General features: G+C 34.0%; 1 protein-coding gene across 3 annotated transcripts in view; it reads right to left on the bottom strand.

Annotated features, from left to right (window-relative positions):
- PIK3C3 (phosphatidylinositol 3-kinase catalytic subunit type 3) overlaps positions 1-23,462 on the bottom strand; it is a 137,101-nt gene that overhangs the window by 90,976 nt on the left and 22,663 nt on the right. For all 3 annotated transcript variants that reach the window (XM_057698880.1, XM_057698878.1, XM_057698881.1), the window contains exons 5-7: positions 6,440-6,526; positions 4,159-4,254; positions 1,469-1,540 (exon numbers count right to left, since the gene is read on the bottom strand). In XM_057698880.1, coding sequence (XP_057554863.1) covers positions 1,469-1,540; positions 4,159-4,254; positions 6,440-6,526 — 255 coding nt within the window. The remainder of the gene's footprint in view (positions 1-1,468; positions 1,541-4,158; positions 4,255-6,439; positions 6,527-23,462) is intronic.

The raw sequence follows: 23,462 nt of genomic DNA on the forward strand, positions 1-23,462 counted from the left end.
GTTCTACCAGTCTATTTGCATATGTACATGTGCCAGTACCACACTTGTAACTACGTCTGTTTTATTGTCTGATACAGTGATATGCCAGCTCAGCGACACTCAATGTTTGTTAAAATATATTCCTCTATTTAGTTAACACTAATGGCTACAAATCAAAATTTTTTAACACAGGTGGTAAGGAGTGTAGCTTGCTTTTTTATTGTTGGTTGCTTTTTTTAATCCTTTGTTTTGTTCTTTCTTGACTGCATTTAAAAGTAAAACATTTTAACAGAGGTCCTAGATCTTCATTTTTTTAAATTATAAAATCCATAATGTTAAACCTATAATTATTGATGAGCATTTTTTTTTTTTTGGAAAAAATACACTAAATATACAGATGTCCATTTACCTGACATTTTGGAAGGAGTTACACAAAAGTAATATGGTCCCAATATGACAAAACTTGTATACTCTCAACCATTTTGAAAATAACCATTTGTGTGTTTCAAATATCCAGAATGCAAAACACAATTTGATTTTATAATGGAAGTTCAGTGTCAGTTTTAGATCTATTAACTCTATTTTATTACGCTAATCATAAGGATTGTGAAAGTACTTAGGCATTTGTTTCTAAGATTCCTGAGCGACCTTTTCTTCCTAACTTTTTATTCGCTTTTCCCCATTTCTTCCTTTGATGATAGGCCATCAGCCATTACTTTTTGCTCTAATGACTTGTATTTACTCATCATGCTTTCATCTTCCAATGTACTACTTTTAATCTACCTTGTTCTGATTAGGAAGGTAATTAATCTAATAAGAAATGTATAAATAAGAATAACATAGTTCAGAGTGATGTAAACGAATTTGAAGTGTGAGTATCACAGTATCTATTATGCTGCTAAAAGGATTTTTTTTGCCTGGAACTTTCTGAATCTAAAGTCATCAAAGTAAATCTCTGCTGTAAAGTAGGAATTCTTCCTCTTTCTTATTCCTGAGAGAGCTATCATCTCAACAATTCAATAGGTAGGTATCTCAAAATCATCCAAGACACCATAATCCAAATTGAATAGTTCTAGTTGCTACAGTAATCCTCCCTATCTTTCAACAAAATCAGTTTCCCTAAAATTTTCATCCATTGATCTTAGAGATACCTTCTGGTATAAATAAATTCCCCTTCTGTTATGATGACAATCTTTCAAATACTTGTTTTCCCAAGTCCTTACTTCAAGACTGCATTCCACAGCTCTTTCAATAATCCAAATAAAATGGTTCCCCAACACTAACTTTATTTTACGGCGTTAATATTTCTTGTAAAGATTCCACCTGAACCTGATTCCATGTATCAATAGCTGAAGTGAATTCATGAATCACTTTTAAATAACTGATGTAGCTGCAGGTACAGTTTTTAAAAGGAAAGTGTATGATGTCGATCTAAGTCATAATCACTCTGGAGAAAAGAACTTTCATAAGAAATTTGACAATGACTCACCATAGACATCTGAGGGTCAGGAACTTTCACGATCTCAAAGCTTGTTAAAATTGGAGATGACTCATCACCATCCTGGATTACAGTGTAACAAGTTAAAAAAAATTTTTTTTAACCAAATGGTAAGAGACTATACATGATCCTGTGCACTCTAACGCATTTTAATTTTTAATAAACATTGTTCCTGCCTTTAAAAAAAATCTTCATTCAACTGCATTTTAAAATACGTATCCATTTTTTTACCTTTTGCTGCTGATAAAATATTCTGAGAAAAATAAAATCTAACAATAAAAAATTCTGTATTACACTTTTTAGAGATATGAAGTCTAGAAATCAGTAGATTGTCTTTGTCAGGATTTTGTTTTAAACTTTGTTTATAATGACTGAGTCAAATAATGTGCCCTAATTTTCAAACTTAGAAAAGAAACCAAAGAGTATAATTAAAATATGGCACAATGGATCTGTTACATTATTTGCAAAAACTACTAAGTGGATTTGGGTAATTTTTCAAATTATCACAATTAAGTTCCGCTCAGAAAAGCAGAATTTTAAATGTGGGTTAACATTACTGAAAGTTATATACAACTAGGAACTCAGCAGCATTGCTTCTCAGAGGATATCTTCTCGACGCAATGCAGATTTGAATAACAAGAATCAATCCATCAATTCTTAAGAAATAAATGTATTATTTTGTTGGACTTATCATTTTTGGAGAATTTTGGCTTTTATGTTTATCCAATTCAGGCAAGAAAGATAACTCTGCATGATAAATGTCACTGCATACATCCTGGAAAAGGCTAAATTAATTAAGGTTGAAATTCATCTCCTCACAACAGTACACAGAGCATCAAGTTTTTCTGTCAATTTCCAAATGCTAGTACATTTGCAATTTTAAATATGTACAACAAAATCAGGAGAGACTGAAAGAGGTGACATGTTGTGACTTTACTTTAGGTTCAGTAATTGAGTCCTAGAGAAAACCACAAATTCCCACAGCCGTTGTTTAACAGGCTGGTTCTCAGTCACAACATCAGAAAACACATTTATCAGCTCAACTGTGACAAGTAATCTTCACTAAGGCTATCTGTCACAAAAGACAGGTGACAAGAAAGTCTATTTCCATTAGATTCAATACATTGGCCCAGCAATCTTTACACTAAGTGGAAATATGACAGGGTAGGTAGACAGGCATTAATTTATGGGCAATTTTCAAGAAGCAGCAGAAAGGGGTCAAGAACCTTTTTAAAAATACTTGAAATTCTTCTAATTTCTATTCTGTTATTATTTTGTCTATTATGAAAGCTGTCTTTCAAAAGATCCTTCACATCTCCAGTGTTTGAAAGTACCATCACCATTAGCATGTTTCTGCAAAATAAACTCCATATGGGCAGGAAATACTGCTTTTAATAAAACTACATACACTAAAAATGTAAAAAGTGATGTTATTAAAATGTATTGGTGCAAAACGATTTCACTCACCTGCATTTCCTTTTCTTTGTAACATAGTCTTTCTAATGAATTAACAATGTTAAACAGTCTACCTTCCTATCTTTTTTTTTTTTTCCCAGAGAGTACTACCATTTATAAAATAAAAAGCTGAAACAAGTTAACTTTTCCTAACCTTTTACTTTAGGAAGGGGTACAACCTAGAGGAAAAAAAATACATTAACTTGAAAAGTATCAAAAAAATGATCACAAACTAACTATAGAAATGCTAAACCTTCATTATGAAAACATATTTCAAATAGTAATTTAATAGTTATAAAACTTAGAACTTTAAAAAATCACTTGTGACAACTTTAATAACACTAATGTGTAAGTGTAATTTAAAAGTGCTTCTAATGAACAAATAAACTGCACACAGCTTAGCTCTATGCTAGAAGAAATATTATTCTATTATGCCATGTATCGAAAGTCTGTCCTCATCCACACTGATTCTGATTTGCACTGTCCTCATAAGCACTTGTCTCAGGACTTCCACAATAACAGAAGGAAACCGACTTATGTGGTTTTGAACTATACATATTATTATTTCTGTAGTACTGAAATGACCCATCAATAAGCATTTAAGGCACAGATATTTTTCAAGTAGCTAGATATCAAATATACAACGACTTCCTTTTGGTAATGAACAGACCAGAGCAAATTCACAACCGTGTACTCATTACCACTCAGCCAACTGATAACATGGTTTTCTTAATTTTGCATATATTATATAAATAAATGAACACTTATAAGGTCTTTCATAAGCATACTTGTGTTAGGATCACATATATAATTCCAACACATTATATATACACTCAAATAACAAACATACCACTAACACTCAACAGCCTACTACATAAAAAATATGATTCCCTCTTCTTACTCTTCAAACGGATACTAATTGTTAATGAAGCTACTGCTCTAATGTCCTACTTGCCAATTTACAGAACAATTAATCAAAAAGTTTGTAATCTCTTGAATATTTATTGAATTCTAGAGCCCAGAACTGCATTACATGAGTGATCAGCTTCTGTAATCTTGTTGCAGCTCTATGACTTGATTTGTGTATACATAAACAGTTGCTGCTGACAGCTGTCTGCTGCCATCCTGCAGCCAAATAATTCATCCTGGCAGAAACAACAGTAATTTTTTTTAATGTTTCCCTTCCCCTCTACTTTAGAGACCATAAACAGTTCCAAGGAAAATACCTTTTCATAGTAAACAATACCATATTCCTTATCATCACACTTGACACATCGAAACTCAACCATCAAGTACATGAAATTGGAACTTCGTTTTTCACTCTAAAAAAAAAAATAAAATACAAGGTTTTTATGAAAATTTGTTTTCTTCAACATCAGTTTGTATCATTATTCCCCATTCAGTAATACATGGAATTATAAAATACAAGTTAAAACGTAACAAATTTTTATTTCATTATTATAAATGCACTGTTTTATACAGTATTACTATTTCATTATACACAGTACTACTGTTTTATCCAGAAGTGTCTACTACTCACTTATAAATCCCTCCTCAAACTTAATGACATTTTTGGTTTATTCAGTAGTATGCATTTTATTATATAACATTTTAAAGGTATTTCATATACATTTGCAGAATTATTTTATTTAAAAAAAGATTTTTGTATTTCTAATAATTTTAAGCAAAGAACAGCCCATCTGTAAACCATATGGACTAATCTAACTATAGAAATTAATATAACAAAAAACAAAAGTAAAACAAAGTATGTAACTAAGGACAGATGTCATTTGAGCTTAACAGATACATTTACAAGTTTTTCACAATTTATAAATGATCTTAAAATGACTTGCAATCATCTGTAAATTTTTATCCTTACACTGGGAAGAGTTACTTCTTCCCCAATATATAAAATGGTGATTGTGTGTATAAATGTGTTCCCTGAAAAGAGCAATATGTTAATAATGAAGTGAAAATAAAATGAAATTTAAAAGGGTGATTAGTCCTGATCCAAAAGCTTGAAAAGTGGCTTTAAATCTATATGTATATAATCATAAAGATCTAAGGAGGTCACTTAAACTGTTCAGCTTTATGAAGCATATTAGAGTCTATTATGATAATGGTAATGGCCTCCTATCTTTTCAAGAATGCAGACAGAGTGAGTGAAAAAGGCTGGACAAAGTGTGCTCTAACATTACATCTTCTACACCCAGGGGTATCTAAGTTGAAGAACAGAAACATTAAAAATATTTTTTAATTAAAAAGAAAAAAAAGAAAAAAAAGTAAGCATTTTGATTAAACTATTTTTGGAATGTGACTATTTTAAAAATTGAAAAAAGTAAAATTTTCTTCCAGTTTCATATATGAGAATGTATTATGAATAAATTTAGAAAAGATGCCTAATATCACTGAATATAAATGTTGTTGGACACTACTAATTTGTTTTTAAAAAATGAACAATGCTAGAATTTAACTTTTCTAAGTGTTCACTATAAAATGACAAATGTCTCTCTTTCCACCTGCTGAAAACTGTTCACAGAACACAAATTAATAGCATATCACAAAATTGCTGCTCTTCTCTCCTAATGCAATTAATATATAACTGTTATTTCTGCTCTTTCAACATAAAACATTAGGCCTAACATCTAGTATTTCAGTGCTAGTGTATAGAAAAAAAAATTTTTTTTTTGTTCTCAACTTTTGTAAAGAGTTTCATTGAAGCCATCTTTCTTTTTTTCATTTATTTATTTATTATTTTTTGGGGGGTACACCAAGTTCAATCATCTATTTTTATACACATATCCCCGTATTCCCTCCCTCCCTCGACTCCCCCCCACCCTCCCCATCCCAGTCCTCTAAGGCATCATCCATCCTTGAGTTGAAATCCTTTTGTTATACAGCAACTTCCCACTGGCTATCTATTTTACAGTTGGTAGTATATGTATGTCTATGCTACTCTCTCACTTCGTCTCAGTGAAGCCATCTTTTAATTAAACATATTCTGGACCAATACACAAAATCAAGATGTACACAAAGTACCTGAATCATGTAAGCTCATTAAGTGTGCACAGTCCCACGTGTACTACATAAGACAAGGAGTATCCTAACTGGGGAGAGGAATTGCTAATGATGACTCAAGGTAAATGAAGTGCAGAGGTTGTGTTGACACTATGCTGACAGACTTATACAAACAACTTGGACATAAACTGCCATATGGAGAAAGAGAGAACATACAAGTGAGACATCAAGCTTAACATGGGCTTCACCTGTATATTTAGTACAACTTATGATATCCACTGCCTATCTCAGGGTTCAAGAATACACTAAAAGATAAGAAAGGCAGATAACCCAAGTCTTCCTTTTTATTAGCATAGAACTCACAATGAGAGGTTATCCTCAATACTCTCACATTTGAGAGATACCTGGCAATAAATAATTCTTCTAATAAATTTTTCATTTAAAATTCTAGAGAAAATATTTTGAAATAAAAAAGGGGATAAAACCCACCTCATTTATCATTTCTATTTCTCTAAATGTCAATCTGTCCAGCCAATCTACTTTCACCATGTGACCTTGTCGATGAGCTTTGGTGAGCTGCAAAAAAATATACAATGGAGAAAATTTTAAGTGATAGATCTTGCAGAAAGGAGGATAAAGATTGGTAATGATCATCAACATGATACTGGAAGTAATAGCTAATGCAAAGAAAAAGGCTATACAGATAATAAATAAATAAACAATATACAGATTGGGAAGAAAGAAATAATACTTTATTCAAAGGTGACATGATCATTTATGTAGAAAATATTTAAAAATGGACAAAAAGTTCCTGGAACTAATAAGCAATTATAGCAAGGAGGATACAAGGTTCATATATAAAAGTCAATCTCTTTCCTATATATTGTTACCAGCAACCAGTGAGTGAAATTTGAAATTAAAAACACAATATCATTTACATTAGCAACCCCCCTCAAAAATGAAATCAGTATAAATCGAACACAATATGTAAAAGATCTATATGAGGAAAACTACAAAACTCTGATGAACAAAAATCAAAGAACTAAATAAATGGACAGATACTCCATTCAGGGTAAGAAGACTCAATATTTTCAAGATGTCAGCACTTCCCACTTGATCTACAGACTCAAAGCAATCCCAGTCAAAAAAAAAAAAAAAAAAAAAAACCCAGCAAATTATTTTGCAGACATTAGCAAGCTGACTTTAAAGTTTATATGGTGAGGCAAAAGACCCATAATAGACAACACAGCATCGAAGAACAAAACTGGAAGCTATCCATTACCCAACTTTGAGACTTAATATATAGCTACAGAAACCAAAACAGTGGAGTACTGGCAAAAGAACAGATAAACGATTCAATGGAACAGACAGATCAATGGAACAGAATAGAGTCCAGAAACAGACCACATAGAGTCAACAGATCTTTGACCAAGAAACTGAGGCAATAAAATGGAGCAAAGAGTCTTTGTAAAAAATATCGCTGGAATAACCTGACATGTGCATGCAAACAAATAAATGTAGACAAAGACCTTACACCCTTCACAAAAATTAACTCAAAATGAATCACAAACCTAAACCTAAATAGCAAAATACAAAACTCCTAGAAGATAACATAGGAAAAAACCTAGATGACCTTGGGCATGGTGACAACTTTTTAGATGCAATACCAAAGGCACAATCTATGAAACAAATCATTGATAAGCTGGACTTCATTAAAATTAAACAAATTCTGCTCTGTGAAAGGCAGTGTGAAGAGAATGAGAAGACAAGCCACGGGCTGGGAGAAAATATTTACAAAAGACACAAATGTGAGAAAGGAATGTTCACCAAAACATGCAAAGAACTCTTAAAATTCAACAATAAGGAAAAAAAAGCAATCATTAAAAAAATGGGCCAAAAAAAAAAAAAAAAAGGACCAAAGACCTTAATAAACAACTCACCAAATAAGAGATATGGATGGCAAATAAGTATATGAAAAGATGCTCCACATTATATGCCACCAGGGAAATGCAAATTAAAACAATGAGAAATCACTAGACACCTATCAGAATGACCAAGATTTGCAACTCTGACAGCACCAAATACTGGTGAGGATGTAGAGCTACAGGAACTCTTGTTAATTGCTGGTGGGAATGTAATTAATGGGAAAGTCACTTCGGAAGACAGTGGCAGTTCTTATAAAACTAAACACACTCTTACCATACAGTCCAGGAATTAGCCTCCTAGGTATTTACCCAAAGGAGTTGAAAACTTATGCCCACCATGGATATATATATAGGAACTTTATTTATAACAGCCAAAACTTGGAAGCAATTCAGATTCCTTCAGCAAGTCACTGGATTAATTGATACATTCAGAAAACCTATTTCAGTGCTAAAAAGAAACAAGGTATCAATCCATTAAAAGACATCAAGGAACCTTAAGTTCACATTACCTGCACTTTACTAAGTGAAAGCCAATATGAAAAGGCTATGTAGAGTATGATTCCAACTAAGGAAAAATTGATAAAACTATGGAGATAATAAAAAGATAACTAGTTGTCCAGTGTTGGGGGTGAAAGGAAGAAAGGATGTATAAGTGGAGCACAGAAGATTTTTAGGGCAGTAAAACTACTCTGTATCATACAATAATGATGGGTAAATGACATTAAACATTTGTCAAAGCCCACAGAATGTACAACATCAAGAGAAAACACTGAGGTAAAATATGGACTTTGGGTGATTAGGACTTGTCAGTGTAGGTTCATCAATTGTAACAAAATGTAACAGATGTACCACTCTGGTGGGAGGTGTTGACAATGGGGGAGGCTGTGCATGTGTTGGGGCAGAATGTGTATGAGAAATATCTGTACCTTCCTCTTAGTACTGCTGTGAATGTAAAACTGTTCAACAACAAAAAAAATCTTTAAAAAATCTAAAAAATCTAAAGAGAAGGGTTGTGTCACCTTCACATTTGACACATTCCTACACACAACAAAAGCCATACACAACTATCAAGATAAGAAATGGACTTGGCTAGAGACTAATCATTATAGTTTAGAGGAAAACAAAAATTTTAAATGGTCTATAGTCTGCCATCTAAACATGCTAAAAAATAATGAAGCCTTTCCTGAAAGTATTGCCATGTTCTATAATTCTTGTATTTTGATTATTACAAAAGGAGAGAATTATAATAATAGTTTTTCAAATTGGAAATAAACTTTTTTCTATTTTTTCACATCTCAATATGAAAAATAATAGTAACATATATAAAGCATTTCTCTGGAGCCTATACTTTAATATTGTAAGACAAGTGCATAGGTGTGCATGTGTGCTTCAATTTTAAGAAGTAATAAAAGAATTAATAGAAGAACTAGTGGTAGTAAAAGAATTAATAGAGTTGTAGTTGGTAGAGTCCTCTGAAGGTCCTACGTACCAACCTACCCTTGGTTTCTCAAACTTTTTTTCCAGATTTTTATTGGAGTATAATAACTTTACACTGTTGTGCCAGTTTCTGCTGTACAACAGAGTGAATCAGCTGTATTTATACTTATATCCCCATATCTCCTCCCTCTTGAGCCTCCCTCCCACCCCCCATCCCACCTTTCTAGGTCATCACTAATCACCGAGTTGATCTCCCTGTGTTATGCAGCAGCCTCCCATTAGCTATCTATTTTACATTTGGTAGTGTACATATGTCTATGCTACTTTTTCACTTCATCCCTACTTCCCCTCCCTGCCCCCGCCCATGTCCTCAAGTCCGTTCTCTACATGTGCATCTTTATTCTTGCGCTGCCATTGGGTTCATCAGTACCATTTTTTTTAGATTCCATATATTTGCATTAGCATATGGTATTTGTTTTTCTCTTTCTGATTTACTTCACTGTGTATGACAGACTCTAGGTCCAACCAACTCACTACAAATAACTCAATTTCATTCTTTTATATGGCTGAGTAATATTCCATTGTATATATGTGCCACATCTTCGTTATCCATTCATCTGTGGACAGGCATTCAGGTTGCTTCCATGTCCTGGCTATTGTAAATATTACAGCAATGAACATTGTGGTACATGTATCTTTTCGGATTATGGTTTTCTTTGGGTATATGCCCAGGAGTGGGATTGCTGGGTCATATGTTAGTCCCATTTTTGGTTTTTTAAGGAACCTCCAAACTGTTTTCCATAGTGGTTGTACCAACTTACATTCCCACCAAAAGTGCAAGAGGGTTCCCTTTTCTCCACACCCTCTACAGCATTATTGTTTCTAGATTTTTGATGATGGCCATTTTAACCGGTGTGAGGTGATATCTCATTGTGGCTTTGACTTGCATTTCTCTAATGATTAGTGATGTTGAGCATCTTTTCATGTGTTTGTTGGCCACCTGCACGTCTTCTTTGGAGAAATGTCTACTTAGGCCTTCTGCTCATTTTTGGATTGGGTTGTTTACTTTTTGATATTGAGCTGCATGAGCTGCTTGTATATTTTGGAGATTAATCCTTTGTTAGCTGCTTTGTTGGCGAATACCCATTCTGAGGGTTGTCTTCTTATCTTGTTTATGATTTCTTTTGCTATAAAAAAGCTTTTAAGTTTCATTAGGTCCCATCTGTTTACTTTTGTTTTTATTTCCATTATTCTAGGAGGTGGATCAAAAAGGATCTTGGTTTGATTTATGTCATGGAGTGTTCTGCCTACATTTTCCTCTCTGAGTGTTATAGTATGGGCCCTTACATTTAGATATTTAATCCATTTTGAGTTTATTTTTGTGTATGGTGTTAGGAAGTGTTCTAATTTCTTTTTGTTACATGTAGCTGTCCAGTTTTCCCAGCACCACTTATTGAAGAGGCTGTCTTTTCTCCATTGTATGTTCTTGCCTCCTTTGTCATAAATTAGGTGACCATATGTGTGTGGGTTTATCTCTGGGCTTTCTATCTTGTACTGTTGATCTATATTTCTGTTTTTGTGCCAATACCATACTGTCTTATTACTGTAGCTTTGTAGTATAGTCTGAAGCCAAGAAGCCTGATTCCTCCAGCTCCATCTTTCCTTCTCAAGATTGCTTTGGCTATTCAGAGTCTTTTGCATTTCCCTACAAATTGCAAAATTTCTTGTTCTAGTTCTGTGAAGAATGCTACTGGTGATTTGATAGGGATTGCACTGAATGTGTAGATTGCTTTGAGTAGTATAGTCATGTTCACAATGTTGATTCTTCCAATCCAAGAACATGGTATATCTCTCCATTTATTTTATTGTATACCTAGAAACAAATAACAATGAAAACACGACAACCCCAAACCTATGGGATACAGCAAAGGCAGTTCTAAGAGGGAAGTTTATAGCCATACAATCCTACCTCAAGTAACAAGAAAAATATTGAATAAACAACCTAAGCTTACACCTAAAACAATGAGAGAAAGAACAAAAAACCCCCAAAGTTAGCAGAAGGAAAGAAATCATAAAGATCAGATCAGAAATAAATGAAAAAGAAATGAAGGAAACAATAGCAAAGATCAATAGAAATAAAAGCTGGTTCTTTGAGAAGATAAACAAAATTGATAAACTTCATCCAGACTCATCAGGAAAAAAAGGGAGAAGATGCAAATCAACAAAATTAGAAATGGAAAAGGAGAAGTAACAACTGACACCACAGAAATACAAAAGATCATGAGAGACTACCACAAGCAACTATACGCCAATAAATTGGATAACCTGGAAGAAATGGATAAATTCTTAGAAAAGTACAACCTACCAAGACTAAACCAGGAAGAAAGAGAAAATATGAATAGACCAATTACAAACACTGAAACTGAAACTGTGATTAAAAATCTTCCAAAACACAAAAGCACAGCACCAGATGGCTTCACAGGTGAATTCTGTCAAACATTTAGAGAAGAGCTAACACCTATCCTTCTTAAACTCTTCCAAAATATAGCAGAGGGAGGAACACTCCCAAACTCATTCTACAAGGCCACCATCACCCTGATACCAAAACCAGACAACGATATCACACAAAAATGAAAATTACAGGCCAATATCACTGACGAATATAGCTTTCACAAATTAAATAATACATTGAACCTTCAAATCTAAAGAGAATTCAAGGTAATTTCCAAGGTCCTCAAATTGGAACTAGACTTTGTCTTAGAAAGTGTAATTTTAAACATTGGCATTATTCATGTACCAAATCCCCTCTTTCTTTAAACAAATTCATAGCATAAAGCAAAACTGGGCATTAAAGACTTCCATGGCAGCTTGTCTTTATGATTTATCTTCATTTTCATTACACATGCTTTGACAGTATTCCTACAAGGATGCCAAACACTTCCGCCAATTATTATCTTTCTCATAGAACTAAAAATCTTCATCAATATTCTTTATATTCCTCAAGTAATAGACTCTTATCACAACTACACAGTCACAGTATCTCAGAAATGAAAACATTAACTTCATACAAAAAGTTTGAGGATCACTGTAATATAAAAATATTATCAGGGCTTCCTAGGTGGCGCAGTGGTTAAGAATCCGCCTGCCAATGCAGAGGTCACGGGTTCGATCCCAGCTCCAGGAAGATCCCACATGCTGCGGAGCAACTAAGCCCGTGTGCCAAAAAAAAAAAAAAAAAAAATATTATCAGCTTAGCTTTCTTCTGAATAATAAATTCCTTTTCCCCTGCAATAATCTCTAAATGAATATGGATAAGGCAACAATACATGCTTAGCACTATTACTCACATAAAGCAGTAACTAAACATTTTTCCGGCTCTGGGGGAACATTAGACAAACACACCAACATGGAAACCGACAAAGAATTAGTCACAAGGGAAACAAAGGAACACCAGGCAATATGACCTAAAGGAAAGAGTGCTAGACTAAGAGCCATTTGACCTGGGTTCTAACCCTAGCACTCCATTTTCAAATTCTGTCATTTTTTGAACCCACATCTATAAAAAGAAGTATTAACTCTCTCTTGCCAAAATTCAAATAGGATAATGTATACAAAATATGACAGGTATTATTATTCCATATAGTCTTTAAAGAATTATACTCTCACTCATTTTGCCACATGTTCCACACTAGTTTTTTAAATGAATAAAATATAAAGGGTCATATCACATCAACTACTACACTGAAGTGGCAGAGCTAGGATTTAAACCCCAGGTCTGTAAAGTCCATACTCCTTCCATCAGTCTTTGCTACCTCCTCTATTGACGCATTCTTAGTAAGACATTTAAGTTCAACCGACCTTTGTAATTTTTTAAACACAAGTTTCATACTTATGATACAGTAGTCGATTCTCCACTAGTTTCCTTTGAGGAAAAAACTAGTAATAGCATATTAAGTTTAGATTTGGGAGAATGTGTTGGGCATTTTTCTTTCCCTTATTAAATCATCAGACAAATCGAAAATTTTCTAAAGTCATTTCACTAACTCCAGAATTCATGTCTGCCGCTAATATATATATATATTACTTCCTATACAGCACATTCCTAGCTTCTCTATTTGAATACTAAAAGATGACCACTCTTAATCTTATGAACAGTAACCAAAGAACAGAGGGTCAAGGATGGTAAAGCTATTTTGGAGTACAAGTTTAAATTATCTGAGATGTATTCATATTTGTGCATCAATGTTTGCAATATGGAAAACTTAGACATAAAAGAATGTAAATGTCTATCAACAGTGGGAACTGTTGACACACACTAAGAAATACTATAATCAAAAGGAAAGAAAAACCTATATACCATGATAGGAAAGATCACTGATACTACTGAATGCAAAAGCAACTGTAGAATAAGAGGTACCATTTATGCTATGACTGTTTGTTTACAAGTTTGTCTCTTGAGATTGAGAGCAGAATTTCTAGATATTTCTCTGCTTGTATCAGTTTTATAATTTCTGTAGCACTAGAAAGTTACCATTCAAAATGTCCCCTAGCCACTTGTGCTATTTATCTGATACTATGTAACAAAGTACCCCAATACTTAGTGCCTTAAAACAACATTCATTTTAATATTTGTCTTGATTCTTGGACATGTCAAGAAGTCATTTTCTTGAGGACATCTGGATATTTACTTTTCTCTTAGTTTAACAGTCTTTCATGAGACTGTTGTCATGTGGTGGCTGGAGCTGGAATGTCCAAGATAACTTCACTCACATTTCTAACGCCTTTGTGGGAAAGGATGGGCTCAGCTGGGAAACCAGGGTGGTGGAACCTCTCTTTCTGAAGGCACTCTCAGTGCTGCTCCCTCTCCAGGTACTCTTTCAACGCAGTCACTCCAACGAGCCAGCCGGACTTCTTACATGGTGGCTCATTATTCCCCAAAGGGCAAAAAGCAGAAGCCTTCAAGTTGTCTTAAAGTTTAGCCCTGGAACAGGCACAGTGTCAGTTCAGCTGCATCATGTTAGTTACAATGAGTTACAGAGCTAGTGCAGGTCCAACATGGAAGTGTGAGTATCGGGAGGCATGTTTCATTGAAGGTCATCTCTGGAGACTAGCTGGCACAGCACTTACCGGACAATCTAAGCATACAATACGACTGATTGTTCAACTGCAAAAGAGCAAGGGAAGAGAACTTGAAGATGGCAAAGCTACTCTTGACTGGACTTTAGGCATCAGGTAGAGTCTAGAATTTGCTATCACAATTCCTAAATCATTAGGCCTTGCCTTCCTCTCCAAAATAAGTTCCTACAACTCTTCAACTGACACGCTATACTCCAGCCACCTGTTTCAGTTCTTCAGAAAATAAGGCCTTTTACTTTTACGACTCAATGAAGATTAAGTAATTAAATACTAGATGAAAAACTTTTACTAAAAATTCTGTAAAATTTTAGAAAACTATAAAGCACTATGTAAATTGTAAGCGGCTGTTATTAGCCCATAATCTATGTCACTTTATCTCTATAGGAGCTGATGACTACGTAGACTTGGGTGGTTTTCAACAGTTCAAAGCAGCTTCTAGTTGTCTTCGGTCTGGGAACTTCTACAGATAATGAAGACCAACAAATAAACTTGAACAATTTGTATTTCATTTGGAGTCTGAAATGTCAGTGACCTAGATCTCCCAAATGAGAAAATATGCACTCTGTTAAAGAGCAGGGTAAAACTAGTACAATCTGTTTCAAATTGCTTGTGAAGAAATAATTCTCACTAGGGTGCCTATCCTAGAAAGTAGCTAGGTCAAGATTATCAGTAAAAGAGTCATTCTTTTTTTAAGGAACATAGGTTTCTACAAAATTCACAAGAAGTCATATAGAACTTGAAGAGAAGCCCACTGTCACAGAAATAATAGCATAATTATTGAGCTCTGCCTTCAAGAATTAAACAGCAAGCAGTTTTAAAAGCTATTTAAATAAAAGAATCTGTAAGAACCGCATAACAACTTGCCCAGGAAACTGCTTAGAGTACTAATCATGTATATTAGATTTAATGGGAGGACAGATATGTGCTTGAGGAAGATGCTTCAGATTAGTAGGTGTTCAATACAAGCACCAAAGGCAGAACTAAAAGTAGGCCAGCTTGCTACACTGTGTATAGACTAGGAACAGAAGAGAAAAGGAATGTCAAACCAGATAGTGATCCCTGGGAACAGACAGACTTCCATGAACACAACTCACAATTCATCGCTTCTTATTCTTATCTGCCCTACTAGACCATCAGCTTCTTGAGTGCTAGAGCTATGAATGGTTGACAGAATCAAGCATTTACTCATTCAATGAATATTTATATTTATTGACAGGACTTCAAATATGGAAGAGTAACAGAACGGAAAACAAATATTTGTATACTCTGTAGTTCTGTTCAAGAGTTTTGGGGAGTTAACGGGGCGGGGGGGGAGTGACACTCAGAAAGAAGCTGGTGAAAAGAATGATTCATGCCCTTAGCCACTTTCCCCTAGTACTTATATACTTTCAACATAAATATATGTTACTTAATCTTCCATCAGGTCCTCTGCTCTGAAGATAAGCATAGAATGTTGAAAAAAAGAAGCAAGTTCCCTGCCTTCAAGAACTTAAGGAGAGCCATTTATATGGTAATGCCTATATGCCCATATGGTAAATGCCTATGTCTATACACAAATTGAAACAGTAATAATAAAGTCATGAACAGGGTGATATAACAGAAAATAATAGGGGTTCTTGAGAAGGTTTCTCTGGCAGGTAACATTTAAGCAGAGACTTGAAGGATAAGGAATAAGTCAAACAAACAGGATGAACTCTTCCACACAGAGGAAACAGCTTATTTGTCAGCACATAAGAGAGATCAGGATGGTTGTCCTCAGCAAATATTTAAGTAAATTAGGTTCTCTTCAAGGTGGAGAGTAGGAAGATCTACACATACATAAGATGCTTACTGGGAATCACCTTCCTTGAGGTCCATCATGATCTAGACTTTTGCTTATAGTAGACACCACACTTACAGCCTAAAGGAAGAAAGGGAAAAGTAAAAAGAACTGAAAAATGTTTATCTATTCAAATCTGCCTAGGAACCTGTAGGGAGGTAAGTGGAGAGAGACAGACAGATTCAAAAGGAAACTGGAGAGAAAATGGTTTCTGCTTTACAAATTTTCCTTGGCCAGTTTCTTCCATATTCATATACTCTATCTTTACAAAAGGCGTCAATGAACACATATTAATCAGAGACACATGGCCCAAGTTCACATATGCTATGAAAGGTGGGCTAGTTTTGTTGGTTTATCAAGGGATGGTATAATTTACGGAGTTTAATATCTAGCTGTGAAAACAAGATGAACACATAAGACAGATTATAACTGATAAAATAAAAGAATTCAAAGATGTATAACAAACTTTGGCCCTGGTTTTAAGCACCCACATACACTTTATGACTATGTCTGATAATTTGGAAATATAGTATATGAGCATATATCAAACAAGCAATGTAAAAACAACAAGGAACAATTCTCACTATTTTCAAGCTAGTAGAAAATTTGCAGTAGATAAAGGCTTTACAACAGCACAGAATAGCAGATACTTTGAACAGCCAACCACAGAGGATTATGGCATATCCAAACTATGCAGAACCCTAAAGTAATTATAAATCATGTTATGAAAGCATCTTAAATGACCTAGAACAATTCTGAAACACCATTAAGTGTAAAAGCAGGGTTCATTTAAATACACACACACAATATGATCCCAAATTAAAAATAAATACATACACATTCATACATTACATACACACATACATTTATTTATTTACCAAAAGCATATCAACTAAATTACTAATGATGACTATTGTAGGTAGAGGATTGGAGGTGATTTTTACAGTCTTTGTACTTTAACAATCTTCTACCGTTGTAGATGTATATTATGCTGCAATAAGAAAAGATAAGTTATTTACAAACTAAAGTTATTTTAAGAACAATTAACTGTGGAGAAAACTCTGTTGAGAAAACCATAAAAGATTAGCATTTATCTAGATGATGTTAAATAGAAGTATTTTACTTCATAATAAACTCAAAGAATAAAGACCCATCTGATTAATTTAGCTCAACCATATGAAATGAAAACCAGGTATCAACATAATTGTTCTCTCTCAAATTATTTCTTCCAAGGGCCTTTCAACTAGGTCCAACTAAAAACCCACATAAATTAAATGATGCTGCTGCTTTTCAATATATGGTTAATAAAAACTCCTATATAGAAAAATGTATAGGCTTAAGGTTTCAAACTTTACTCACATCAAGAAACTTTAAGAGGGGAATTACAAGGTAAGTGGATTTTCCAAAATAAGTAGCTATACAATAAGTGATGCTTGGGCCAGATACACTTATGCTTTCTTAGGAAATCTAAGGAGAAAAAAATGACAAAGCTGTTGATTCTTTTTTTTTTTTCCTTTTTTCCCTATGCCACTTGAAAAAAATAAATTAAAAAACCCAGCCTACTTTTGTCAACAGACAAAAAACTTTTCGATTCAGAGGCTATGTGAATGTTCAAAATCTCTCTTGACACATTTATAGGAATATTGGTCAAAAGAAATGCTTGGTACTACCATATACAAGACTAATTTTTTTCCAGCATGATTATAGAAGGTTGTGTTTATTATATCTGGTTCCTCTAAATTCCCTCAAGTTAAAGGTTATAATGTAACTCTTTCAACAGTAATACTTCCTTAAGCCTTGACTAGAAATGAGCATAAGTACTTGTTAAATAGAAAACCATTATTGGTCAGTAATCTATTTGCAGGATGCACTATGGCTCACAGATAGGTTTCTATTATTAAACAGTATAATTCTTCAATAAACAATGAGTCAAATCAAATATAAGCTATAAAGTAATTTATAATTCAAGACAAAATATAGTTGTATATAAGAATTCACTTGAACTGAGATTTAAAAACGAGTTGCATCTGTATGTCAGAGTTTGCACACACACCTGTTATATTTAATTCTTACAAAGCACAGGAGTTTCTTCTACCTTCCTGATTAATGAAGTCTTGGCCACAAATCTTCAACTTTACTTTGAAATTTTACATGTGTATCTTATTCAAGAAGAGTGCTATTTGCCTCATAAAAGTTTCATTCAGTTTAACTTCTCAGAGATTAATCTAGTATTAAAAGCATGTTACTTTCTAGTTTTCTGGCAGAAACTACAGCTGTAAAGACAGATGATAGATTTACAGAACATAAACCGATATTCTTTTAGGGCTCAATCTTTCACTGGCAAAAACTAATTTAGTCTACTTGTTACCATCGATTTCAAGACAAATCTAAAAGTTTTGACAGTCTTAGACAACCATAAGCAAATTAAAGTGACTGATAAAAAAGTCTACCATGTATCATTAGGAATAAATTTATGAGATGCCCAAACTCTTCTTTTATGACACAAAAGAAAGGCAACACAGAATCAAATCCAATACACTATGTTTATAAAAGTTACACATATTTTTTAAACAAAAACCTGTAGCTAAGAGGTATTTTTGATGACATCATTGGTGCCACTAAACAAGTTTTACAGCCTTGAGTAATTTCACCAAGAACTGTCTGATATTTGGGAGGAAAAATCCCTCAGGATAACAGAATATTCACATTTTTCCTCCCTCCCTCCCCTCCTTCCTTCCCTCCCACTAAAAGTGCATTGAAGTAGTTCTGTGTCAGACAATCTAACAGAGTTGGCTGACTTTCACGTTCGTCATCAACGTGCTCTTCAGTGTAGGGGAGTTAACCAAATGACTTGGCTAAGTGGTAACTGAATTCCAAGACTGGTGAAAAGAGGTAGTAAGAAGGCACTAGTTAGTTATTATGATGATGATGATGATGATGATGATGTTTCCCAGTTCTGGAAATTTCAATGTCTGAGTTTTAAAATTATGTATGTACATAATTAAAATTTTTATTTTTATTATAAAAATATCCAGAATAATATAATAAACATCCACGTATTCACTGTCAAAACTGAACATATATTAACTGTTTGCCTTATTTGTTTCATGCTTTATTAAAAAGATGAAAAAAAATCACAGATATTTGTAAAGACTTCCCTCATTCTTTCATTTCAATTTGCTTTTTTAAACTTAATGCTGTTTTTGAGATGTATCCATGTCAATCTACATGGATCAAAAATGCTTTCATTTAAACTGTTGTATAGTATCCCAGTGTATGAGTAATTTTATTCTCCCAACAAGCTCAACTTTTTGTGTTATTATGCGGGCTGAAGTGAATATACTTGTATGTATCTCCTTATGCTCATAAGTGTGTTTCTTTAGTGTAGAAATCTAGGCATGAAATTGTTGGATTTCCAAGATGAAAATCTATATCTTTTCTGCTTGGTTTATTTCTAAATTTCATGTAGTTTTTGTTGCTAGCGTAAATATCTTTTAAATATTGTATTTTTAGATTGGTAAAAAAGAAATAATAGGAATTTTGGAATAATAACTGATTTGTTTATTAATCTTGTAGCTAACAACATTTCTCAACTTACAATTTGTAACAGTTTGTCTAAGTTGTTATGACTATGTGATCATCATCTGTAAAGAATTTTTATTTACCTCTATATACGGTTTTCTTGTACTGACTAGGACAGGAGGCTCTGGTACAGTGTCTAATCGGAACAGTAGGAGAAACATCCTTGTTTTATTCCTGACTTTAATGAGAATGTCTCTTACATTTAACCATTTGGAAAGATGTTGGTATATTTCTTATATCTTTCCTATATCTGCCTAAGAAAGTCCAATTTTATTTTATCAAATGATGAATGTTTGTTGAAACTTACTGAAAAGATGGTAAGATTGGGGATCCTTTTGAGCATATGTTATTCTCTCCTTTAACTTAATGTGCAGGAGATAGTTAACATAGCAGGCCTGAAGCTGCTATCTTTAGAAGGACCTGCTTGCAAAGATGACCCTCGGCTAATGTGTGAGAACTTGACTTCTGAAATATTCCCTAATTGGTGATGATTCACTGTGGCTAGGCTGTTTGTACACTGTGATTTAAGGTGAGCATCTGCTTTTTTTCTGGGAGGCTAGAATTTTGGTAGTTGAGGGCAGAGAACGCCTATGTGACCAGACTCCCAGTAAAAAACCTAATTTCTGAGTGTCAAATGGGCTTTTCTAAAAGATATTATTTTTTTCTTGGAGAAAGAAGCACACACAAGTGTCTCTTCCTGGGCTGGGAAGAGGAAGCATAGGAAGCCTGTGTATGGATTTCTTTAGACCCCATCTATATCTTTTTCCCTTACTGAACCATCTAGTTGTATATGCTTATTACTGTGTTGCTTATAATAAATCTTAGCTATGATTACAACTGCCTGAGTCCTGTGATTCCATGATCTCATCTTGGGGGACCCCTGAAATACTCAATAATGTAACAATAATGTACACTAACAGATATTCTGTGTTAGACTGTTCTTACATTCTTGGAATAAATCCTGTTTGGCCATGATGTATTTTTTTAACCACTTGATTCAGTTTGCTAATTTTCTGCTGAAATTTTGCATCTATATTTATAAGTGAGAACTGGCTATAATTTTCCTTTCTTTCACTTTTCTTCTCTAGTTTTGGTATCATGGTCATATTGATCTCAGCAGGTTTTGTAGATGCAGCTTATAAAAGCATTTGAGTTTGAAGAAAGCAGAATAAAGGGGGAAGAATTACTCTAACCAATATTAAGGTTCACTATATAGCTATAGTAGTAAACAATATCTTGTTCTTTTTTGTATTTTGATTCCTTGATTTATGTTTTTATATTATTGTCTTATCTTTAAATAGTTGTTTTTTTTTTTTTTTTTTTTTTTTTTTTTTTACTTTCAATATTCTGTTATCTGAATTTCTGGTAGATATATTCCAGTTGTTTGTTATGATTACTGACTTCAGCTTTCACTGGTTTGTAATTTTAGATTGCAAACTCATCTTCTGCAGGGCTTACCTACCTAAACTGTTATACTTATTTTACCGCTAATTCATATTATTAGCTGTTTGTTGTGGGAGGATTTTCAGTTTATCTTAGTCTTTCACATTACTGAAACTGGAAATCAAACCTAACGTTATTTGCTTATCTGCTACTGATGTTAGAGGAACATAGAGAAAGGAAGAGATATATTAGAAAACTAAGGTTGGCAAATGTTTTGATTTTTAGAAATGTGATTTATAAGCTAGATATAATTTTTGTTTACAAATCCAAGAATAGATTATCGAAGTGATGACTTATGTAGATTTTTAAACCAGTACCCATGTAGTGATATTTATACTTAGATTTTAGAGAAATGAGGGACATGGAATTTTCAGGGAGGTGTTGTGATAATTAAAAGCATTACCTTTTATTTTATTCTTTTAAAATTAATAGAACAGGGACTTCCCTCATCGCGCAGTAGTTAAGAATCTGCATGCCAATGCAGGGGACACGGGTTCAATCCCTGCTCCAGGGAGATCCCACATGCCACGGAGCAACTAAGCCTGTGCACCACAACTACTGAGCCTGCACTCTAGAGCCTGCGAGCCACAACTATTGAGCCCATGTGCCACAACTACTGAAGCCCACATGCCTTGAGTCCGTACTCTGCTACAAGAGAAGCCACCACAATGAGAAGCCCGCGCAGCACAACAAAGAGTAGCCCCCTGCTCGTCGCAACTAGAGAAAGCCCCTGCGCAGCAATGAAGACCCAAGGCAGTCAATAAGTAAATAAATAAATTTATGGGCTTCCGAGGTGGTGCAATGGTTAAGAGTCCGCCTGCCAATGCAGGGGACACGGGTTTGATGCCTGCTCCGGGAAGATCCCACATGCCATGGAGCAACTGAGCCTGTGTGCTACAGCTGTTGAGCCTGTGCTTTAGAGGCAATGAGCCACAACTATTGAGCCCATGTGCTGCAACTACTGAGGCCCACGCGCCTAGAGCCCATGCTCCGCAACAAGAGAAGCCACGGCAATGAGGAGCCCGCACATCACAATGAAGAGTAGCCCCCACTCGCCACAACTAGAGAAGGCCTGCGCACAGCAAAAAAGACCCAACACAGCCAATAAAATAAATAAATAAATTTATAAAAAATAAATAAATTTATGAAAAAGATAATAAAAAATAAAATTGACAGAACAACATTTGTGGGATATTTAAATAGTAATGAGGTACATTGTAACTGGGTAGAAAAACTGGCAGTCAAAAATCCTGATTTATAGCTCTCACAGTGGCTGATTGAATAGCCAGTTACTTCTGTATTTGTGGACATTTTTCATTGATAGAATGTGGTTAGTTGGACTCCATTCTCTCTCTTAATTAGAGGCATCATAACAGTGTCATCATCATCATATTTTTTTTTCAGCTATTCTGAAAAGGAAACAATCTCAGAGACCATTTTCTTTATAGTATAGCAAGTTGATTAAGTATACTTCTCTTGGCTTCTGAATACATTTCTACCTTGAAGGAGCTTTGTGAAATAATTTTCATGAGTAAACTGACATTCTGAGTAAAATTAGTTTAAGAAAATAACTATTTAGTAGGACCTATTAATGATCTCTCTCATTATAATTATGTAATTTATTGTTTTCAGAATACAATACAAAGTTCCTAGAGATACCTTCAATTAATTTTTTGTTAGGGCTTTTGGGGGAAAGTTGGTATTCTCTGTAATGTCTCTTCACATTAAAAAAAGTGTCCTTTCAGCCACATGTAAATCAATGAAATTAGTACATTCCCTCACACGATACACAAAAATAAACTCAAAATGGCTTAAAGACTTAAATATAAGACATGACACCATAAAACTCCTAGAAGAGAACATAGGCAAAACATTCTCTGACATAAGTCGTAGCAATACTTTCTTAGATCAGTCTCCCAAAGCAAAAGAAATAAAAGCAAAAGTAAACAAACGGGACCTAATCAAACTTGAAAGCTTTTGCACATCAAAGAAAACCATAAACAAAATGAAAAGACAACTATGGAATGGGAGAAAATATCTGCAAACGATGTGACTGACAAGGGTTTAATTTCCAAAATATACAAACAGCTCATACAGCTCAATATCAAACAAACAAACAAACAAACAAAAAACCCAATCAAAAAATGGGCAGAAGACCTAAACAGACATT

This window comes from Hippopotamus amphibius, chromosome 11 (genome assembly GCF_030028045.1).
Source record: "Hippopotamus amphibius kiboko isolate mHipAmp2 chromosome 11, mHipAmp2.hap2, whole genome shotgun sequence".
Classification (NCBI taxonomy): Eukaryota; Metazoa; Chordata; class Mammalia; order Artiodactyla; family Hippopotamidae; genus Hippopotamus; species Hippopotamus amphibius.